Here is a 9,187-nt window from a genome sequence, read left to right as displayed (position 1 = left end):
TTAAAATAAGTAAATTATGACTTAAAGTGAATAAGTGAGTAATAAGTAATAAGTTAATAAATATTTATAAGTTATATAAGTGTTTGGATAATTTAATTTATAAATTAGAATTGTTTTTATTTAAATGAATTAAAATCAATAATTTTTATATATAATTATCTTAATTCTTATATTTTAAGTTATATTAACATTTAAAAAAATATATTCTGAAATTAAAATTGATAAAAAAATGAAAAATAAGTTGAGAAAAAGTATGTTGTTACCAGCATTCAACTTATCATTCAACTTATCAGCTTATAAGTTGTGAATTCAACTTATAAGTTAAATCGACGAACACTCGTCAATATAAGCTGTTACGGCTTATAAGCCAACAAGCTGGCTTATAAGATTTGTCAAACAGACCATATGTAGGCAGACCATATGTAGGCCGACATTGTACGCCAATAAGTTGGCTTATAAGATTTGCCAAACAGACCATATGTAGGCAGACATTCTACGCACAATTATATAATAAATTGAATAATCATAAAATGAGCCAATAATTAATTGGAAAATAATCAAACAACCTAACTGGAGAACCTACATGTGTAAATGTAGGCAATCTTGCATAATTTTTGTTCAAATTTTAGTCAGGGCAAACAATCAAACAATCTGTTCTATGATTTGTGCACGTTGTCACGCCGAACTTCTTTCTAACTATTCTCCAGCCTGTATCTTGTAAAAGGACTCGACAACAATCACTACCACATCAGGTTAATGATGTTCTATTTACTCAAGAACCTAGTATATTAAGTAAATAAGGAATTTAAGGTGTGAAATTAACTTTTCATAACTTGAAAGATTAGAGGAGGATGGGAGAGCCTAACAGGACTTACACTTATCCTCTGCGATCTTTTGAAGTAGAACTAAGTGTCAGATGAATGTAAATTGTCTTGGTATTAAGCATAGATGAGATGAGAATAGTGCACTCGCTGATGGGAGAGGAGATGAGAGAAAGTATAAAGAAATCCAACGAGCTTCGCTGATTGATAGACGACGGATGATCTTCATCAAACAATGATCAGTTACATAAGTACGAGTGAGCTACATAATATGTTTCCTCCTAAATAGTGTTGCTAAGGTATGAATTTCCCAGAAACTGGCAAGCCCGACTTTGCTCTTGTATTTTTTTAAGAACTAATAAAATTGACCTTCATATCACTAAAAGATTGATTTCTTCACGCCAAATCGCCAACTCAATAATCCAAAGGGCTTGAATAATGAAGACAAGTTATACATATATAAGAAACGATGATAATGAGAATGAGAAGACAAAGTAGCGGGAGAGAGTGTGCTTGAATCAGTTTATCTCATCTCTGTGAAGATGGTCATCTAAACCTGATTACAAGCATACTTTGGCATTCCTACAGACAGCAAATTACCTACTGTACCTCTCTTTTTCCTTTTTTGCCAAATACATATTCTGTATCTAACATGAGTAAATCTACTTTCATTAACTAGAACATATCTGGAGATTATAGCTGATTCTACAGATGCACTCTCATACTTTCCGTTGCGACTTTCTATGCAATTCCTTCATATGTTGAACCGCTACTACGGCATTGGCCATTTCCTTCAAAAACTTCTACAACGCAGAAAAAATATGTTAGGAGAAAATGTTTGGATTTGAATAGCTGTGGTAGAGAATATCCAGATATAGGACTCACAAAGCACAACAAATCAACAATGTTAATTTTGCTATTTCAAAATATCAATTTGATGAAATGTCAGTATATCTTATGCACATGCATATCTTCTGATGCCTCTCAAAATTTGTGCTATTGCAGGAAACAACCTAAGGTTTGGTATGAGGCTGGGTCTTCATGAATCATAATATTACATGATTTACATCTGCTCTTGCAGATATACTGTTTACAAATAAAACATATCTCTGAAAACCGTATTCACAATGTTTGAACTCCTATCTCCTACGACCAAGATGTCACAACGTTAACTAAGTTAATTTTTAAGTTGAGACACTGGAGACATAATATATTCTTGCCTTTGGCCTTGATTACTAGGTCCGACTTGACCAGGTTAAAGAGGTGCATGGGCGAAGTTTGGAATAATTTCATTATCTGAAAAAGATCTTTCAATGGTTGTTGATTCATAGGTACACTTTCCAGCCTGCATAAAACCAATTACTTGTATAATTTAATTGTACACTTTATATAAAAGCCTACAGATGTAAAAGATGAATATTAATTAAATCAAATGTTGAGTTTGTTCCAATCAATTAAAAACCTTGTTATGTTCTCTGTTCTTTCCTGCAAAGTGGCCTTTTACTTCATGATCGTAGAAAGTTTTGGCTAGCGAGCATCTGGTGCACTTTTCTTGTCTAATGCATTCCTAAGCAAGCAGTTTCAGATTGTCATTATTATAGATCAACAACACATAAACAATATATATGTAGTGAAGTTTACATAAAGAAAAATGACTTACAAAACCCAGATGGCCACTTTGCCCGCACTTGTAACAAGATGCTAATGCCTGACCCTCGTACTTAAAGCCATCGCAGCAGAGGTGCCCAAATTCCTTGCAAACATAACATTTTATAGCCTGTTGACAAAGAACACAGCTGTTCAAAAAGGGGGTTTCAAAGAGTTCAGGAAAGTTCAACTGTTCGGGAAGTACAAAATAATCTACTATCTAGAACCCTGACCTTGAGATCTTCAGAAGAATAGTCACTTTGACATACAAACATATGATGGCCTAAATTTCCACATCTCAAACAGAAATCTAAAATGTTATTGCTCGATGATTCTTCAAGGCAATCTCTAGCAAGGTGACCTCTTCCTCCACATTTGAAGCATTCACGGCCCTGAACAAATTTCAGTGAAGGAAAAAGGATCTTTAGATTAGATTGATGGATTGCATTTGCATTAACAATATTTCTCCACTTGACAGTTCTATATAGTAATTGACTCCTTGTAAAATTTATAGGTAAACCAAGAATATGCTTATCGCAATAAATTCTCCTTACTATGATGGTTGAACTCGAGATGGGTTTGGCCTATATATTTTAGTTTTTACTTTATTCTCACATTTATAATTTGGACTACGTAATAGCAAGAAGTTCCCATATGTCATTGTTATTGGAGTTAAACGAGTACTATCATACAACCAGTACAGGACTCTGAAACTATGCCAAGGATACAATCAAAAAATTATTTTTTTATTAATTATATCAGATTAAATTATTATTGGATTTGAGGGGTGGGTGGACTTTTCTGCAAGATTGCTACCTGGCTAAAATCTGAACAAAAAATATGCAACTTTGCTAAAAGAAGTGCAGAAACCTGACCCCTCACAAGTCACAGCTACAATTTACACATACTTTTGCTATGTTCACTTCTACCTCAGTGGATTATTAAAACTAAATCATGTGAAGTGTGCTACATCGAAATAAGTGGAGGGATATCATTGGATCCAGAACGAGCCACTATGGTAACTCAGATCCTATAAGCATACATTGAAAAGAAAATTACATGTGCTAAGATACCTGGATGCAATGCTTTGCAGTATGCCTGAAACCTCCACATAGATAGCATGGTTTTTTTCTTCTCGCCTTAGTACGCTTTCGTGCTTTGTGAGCATCTTCGCCCAAACTGCTATTTGGGAAATCAAAATATCTAGGTTTTCTCTGTTGAACAAAAACATCACCAAGGTTTAGAACTCAGAAAGCACTCAATATTACTTTCACTATTATATGATCCTCAAACTTCAACTCACAAGAAACACTCGTAACATTAAATTATCCACCTTTTTCACTGATCCTGGTTTCAATGATGGCGCTGTTTCAGCAGCTTTAGTTGAGTCTCCATGCTTAACTATCTCTGCTGCCATATCCTAAAGCACCAAACTGTTCGTAAAACATAGTAGTATAAGATCTAATGAGAAGGGAAATATAACTAAGACAAATTAATACACTTACTCCACAATCTCTTCTATCAAACACTTCTTTCACCTCCCTCACATGTGTCTCTCTATGTTCAATTTCAGGATTTCCACTGGTGGTCCCCAAACATGCAGTCTTCTCATGTCCTTGCGAAAATAAAAAACCAGGATCAATCGCTATAGCACATCTTGAGCCATCATTAGTATTAATCTTTTCAGCAGCTTCCAGAGCTTCAAGAATGCTTCCCCCTGGTTCATCAGCTACACAAGCAACCTAAATACATGCAAAGAATAAATTTGAAATTTACTGCACAGAACAAGCAACTACTTTCATGCGAACAATCTAAATTAAGTGCACACACATGCACAAAAGACCCTGAAACACAGCACAATCAGTACATAGATATGATTCTCATCCAGGCACAAGTAATTGCAGTAGCCTAAGGTTACTGGATGGTCACCTACATAAATAGACTTAAACTTGATCGAGTTCACAAAGCTTTAACATGAAGACATATTGCAGATCTGTAATCTAGTATTATTCTATTGTCCATTATGTCAACTTTTATGAAATACTAATGTTTACAATTTTGAATCAGGGATTCGGACTAGACAACCAAATACAAGTATACAGCCTGTAGTGGACAATATGATCCATGGAAAGCCCCACGAAAACTTTCCACAGCTTAGTAGTTCAAAATTATATGCAAGTGCAACTATATTATTTAAGAGTTTCTGGAAGAAAGTTATAGGATAACCATAAACTGATACAAAATGGTATATGAAAGCATACATCACATTTTATAACAGATACAAGGTTGTGATATGTCTCATGTGAAATATAGATGTTAGCAGGGCTCTAGACTTCCAAACAGTTGTTGTGTCATGTGACTTGCATATAAAAAATCGCAATTACAAAATAAGTAAATTAATATTTCAGCTATGCACACTAGCAACAAGCCAACAACGTATACCCCAAAACTTCAGATCAAATGCTAATGAGGTTGTAAATATAACCTGCCTCTTCAAAATAATAGACTACCTAGAAAGCAAGTGTGCTTGCCACGCAACAAAAAAAAGGGGGCAAATCATATTTAGAAATTGAAACCGAAATATGAAATCTGAATATTTAGTTTCACCAACAGAAAGTAATCATTGTTCAAAAGGCAAGAAAATGAGATATAGAAAAGAAGTTGAGCTTGCTACATGATATTCATAAATGTATTAACATACTGCTGAATTTTGGTTGTCCTCTGGTCCTTTAACCACTTTGCTCTTCCTATTGTCCATATTTGTGGCCTCACAAGCAAATAATGTGACACCTTGGGAGCAGTTGCTGAAATCTGCATGCATTATATACTCTTTAGCTTTAGTCTGGTACTTGTACACAACAGATTTGACACGGTCACCTTTTGTGACCTCAACTACTCCTTCAATACAGTTTTTCTTCTGTACTTCACTTGATTCTTTAACATCCTTCAAACCAAAAAAAATCTTGTTAAGTGATGATCTCCCATCATTATAGTTATGACTCATGTTGACATCAATAGGTGAAATTTAATTAGGACTAAAGTCAACTTTGATATAATATAAAATTTTCCTAAGCGTAATTGATTGATAATAAGTAATTAACTCTTAAATGGAATTTATATTATTTAACACTCCCCCTCAATCGTATGCTTGAACAAACATACAGCACACTGAAGCAAACAAATAAACAATTAAATTAAACAAATGGAGGTGGGAGGACACTTCATGTTATGTAACCAACTTCTAATAAAACATTAAGGTGCTCGAGGGAGGCCTTAAATGGCTTATATATTATTTACGGTACTTGTCTGCAAGGGAAAAGTGAATCTAGGTTTTTAAGGAAATGAAATAATTTAGGTGTTTTTAGTAATAAGAAAGTAAATTTTAAAGGTGCTTAGAAAAGGCTTTGCGGCATGCCTTCTTCGACAGAACAGTCCATTATGCACACAATACTTTAGCTTTTACAGAGTTGGTGGTTACTAAAACAACCTATAGAGGAAATACTTGTTATACATAATATATAACAAACAAGATAATAAGTAAGCAACACATAAACTTCATGGAAATCACTATGCAAGAACATAGTTAAGTGACAATAATCTTCCCTTAACTATATGAATAGAATAAACATACTGTGGGGGCATTGCTAAATAGTTCTGTCTTCTCCAATGCCTTCTTCTCAATTATTTTGGTGCTCTTCTTCATTCTGTCTTCCGAAGCAAGCCTTGCAGAAAGTTGAGGAGATATACCTGCTATTGCAATCATTCTATACTCTTCCGCTTTAGTTCGATACACATAATTGTCTCTGTTTATACCACCATCAGATCTAGCACCTTTGTTGGTCTTTTCTCCATTATTACACTCTTCCACTACTTTACTGCAGTCTCCACTTTGTGCCTCACTGGTGTCTGGTAAAGCCACATTAATTACATGCATCGATGCCTTATCTTCTGGTGTAATGTCTAGCCCCTGTGAAAAGTGCTTTCTATAAATAGTTCAAGGTGAACTGATTAAAAATATATACAATTATGCATAAATTTACATGGAGAGATGATGACAAAACAGAAATGTATTTAACAAGATACTCCCTTTAATCAGATAAGCATTCAGCTCCACTGACCAGTTGGCTCTATAATTCTAATGTTTGAAACTGCTGTAAATGTAAATGATTTCGTAGATGCATAATTATTAGGGTAGTAAAGAATATAACAATGTACTATCTTTTCATTCTTTATAACTTTTTCTAGCAATTTGAGACTCAAAATTGACTAATTTACTAGGACCAAACCATGTGTCTCTAAATAAGTTATAGCGAGTGTATCATATTGATAGGAGAATAAAGTCATAGGTACATCAAATCCAGTAAAGATACATGATTGCATAAGAAAACATACATTTAGGATTTTTGCATCAGATTCCAAGTCTTTCATCTTCTTAAGGAAATATCGTAGGTATTTCTAGTTATAAAGAAAATATAATTTCAACTTGATGAGAAGCTTTCTGAGAAGCCTTCTTAGATACTTTGGATTTTTTCCATCAATTTTCTGAAACAATCAATAGAAGAAGTGTTTGTCACTTATTTATGTATCACACTTAAATGTCTTTGGAAAGAGAGCTGATGTTTTTACAACTCTGCATTTTTTTTAAATTTATGCTTGGTGATAAATAGAGTATCATGCAAACGACTTACATATTTTTGGTAATAAAAGTATAAATGTAATAGCAAGGGATTCAAACCAATCACAAGCAGGCAGGCAGGATTATAACTAAGCAAACACGGAATCTGCAGGGAAGTCACTCAAGTAAGAACATAGTAGTACAATTATATGGATGGAATAAACATACTATAGGAGCATCAGTTAATTGTTCCCTCTCCTTCTCATTTCTTTCCGCTTTCTTCATTCCGGCCTCGGGAGAAATCATTGCAGAAAGTTGAGGATATGTACCCAGATCTGCAATCATTTTATACTCTTCTGCTTTACTTCTATACACATAGTTGCTTCCATTTGTACCACAGCCAGATCTAACACATGTTTTGTCTCTTTCTGCATTATTATAATCTTCCACTATTTTACTACCATCTCCACTTTGTACCTCAGTAATTAGTGGTTTAAAATTTGTGTTGCTGCTACCATCAGTTTTCTGAGGTTCAACCTCTGGTAAAGCCACAGAAGTTACATATCTTGTTGAGTTGCTATCGTCTGGAATTTTGTCTGGCTCCTGTACAAAGTGTTTGTTAATAAATAACGCGAACTCACTGAATACTATACATGTACACTAGTCTGTGATTGCGTCTTTGTGCGGTTGCCTGCGCGCAGGCAATTGTAGATGTGTATTAGGAGAGAACAGAAATGTCATCAACAAGGCAGTCTGTAACTTTCAAATCAGAAGTACATTCACCTCCTTTATCTGTACAACTTTAGTCTTCTAGACTGCTCTTAATTTAAATGATTCAAGTAAATGCAAAGTCAAATCACAAACATATCATAAAATTTTACCAAGTACTGATTGCGTGTAGTTCTTATAACTTTGAACACCAATTTCAGATTCTGAATGTCGACAAATCTACTAAAATCAAACCATGTCTATATCTAAATACATAAAACAGAATAAAGACCATAAGTACATCAAATATAACTACTGATATATCATATGTAACTGCATAAGAAAACATACACTAGAACTTCTGGCATCAAGTTGGAAGCCTTTCATCGTCTTCTTTCTCTTCTTATTCTCTTTCTGTCTCTTTCTTTTCGTGCTCGAATTCACGGTCAAACTCACATCATAATCACGTATTCTAGCAAGTTGATCTGATGCACTCTGATCCTCCAACATCTTGTATTCTATTTCAATAGCTCCACAAAGTTTTCGCTCTAGAAACCAAACTCACTTCTTTTTACAGCCTTTATCAATCTGCAAAACACCAAGCTACTAGTAACTTCCAAAATTCTATCACAATAACCAAGAACATATCCAAACAATAAACAATCTTTAATTAAGTTAACACACTGCTCAATCACTATAATCTATCAAGCTACAATCTTTACTACAACTCTTCAACATTCTTGAAATTTAATATAAAATCCACACATTTACAGAGCTGGCAGCAGAGGCATCATGTAATATAACAATTTACTAATACTTGGTATCAAAAAGAACATCCTAGGTGCCAAGCATCTGCATACATATAACATATGCAAACACATGTATATCAACAAGAAAATAACTATTTTTATAAGAAATGTGCAATGAAGTGAAGATTATACATACAGGGTATAAACAATTTAATTTGCATGTTTTATCCTGGTTTTTGCTGTGAATTACAATCACAAGAATAGTGTTTTGAAGGAATGGTTTTTATTAGAGCAGACCTTCCATTTGTGATTTGTATGTATAGGTGAGAGGTGAAATGTTATTGTTTATGATATGTATGTAATGTAAGGTAGATGCGTCTCCTGATGTGACCTAATATATTTTTTTTTAAAACGAAACTAAAACAAATATAAAGATAAGTAAATTAGTTTTATTTTAACTTTTTTAGGTATTTTTTAGTTTTAAAAATAAATTAAAATAAGTGATAATTAATCTAAATTTGACATATTTTTATTTCAAAAATAAAATAAAAGTAATTTATCTTCTATTTATTTAGTTTCTTACCTTTTAAAAAACTCCAAAATAAGACCATAACATTTAGAAAGTTAAGATAGTTAGGCTTAAACAT

General features: G+C 33.5%; 1 protein-coding gene across 6 annotated transcripts; it reads right to left on the bottom strand.

Moving 5' to 3' along the window:
* Window positions 1-1,212: 1,212 nt before the first annotated feature.
* LOC141690288 (uncharacterized) lies at window positions 1,213-8,886 on the bottom strand. Of its 6 annotated transcripts, XM_074494995.1 has the most exons (13): window positions 8,737-8,886; window positions 8,143-8,379; window positions 7,312-7,686; window positions 6,100-6,435; window positions 5,170-5,412; window positions 3,974-4,210; window positions 3,802-3,888; window positions 3,542-3,682; window positions 2,702-2,860; window positions 2,482-2,598; window positions 2,284-2,388; window positions 2,042-2,166; window positions 1,213-1,624 (listed from the first exon to the last, which is right to left on the bottom strand). In XM_074494995.1, the coding sequence occupies exons 2-12, from the start codon at window positions 8,299-8,301 to the stop codon at window positions 2,077-2,079; spliced, it is 2,049 nt and encodes a 682-aa protein (XP_074351096.1). In that variant the 5' UTR covers window positions 8,302-8,379; window positions 8,737-8,886; the 3' UTR covers window positions 1,213-1,624; window positions 2,042-2,076. The 6 variants fall into 6 exon arrangements, with proteins under 6 accessions (XP_074351096.1, XP_074351097.1, XP_074351100.1 ...); XM_074494996.1 differs by lacking the exon at window positions 2,042-2,166; XM_074494999.1 differs by lacking the exon at window positions 2,042-2,166 and having other exon boundaries at window positions 2,284-2,377.
* Window positions 8,887-9,187: the final 301 nt, after the last annotated feature.

Source organism: Apium graveolens, chromosome 10, assembly GCF_009905375.1.
Source record: "Apium graveolens cultivar Ventura chromosome 10, ASM990537v1, whole genome shotgun sequence".
Classification (NCBI taxonomy): domain Eukaryota; kingdom Viridiplantae; phylum Streptophyta; class Magnoliopsida; order Apiales; family Apiaceae; genus Apium; species Apium graveolens.
This window is presented reverse-complemented; position numbering and strand designations above follow the sequence as displayed.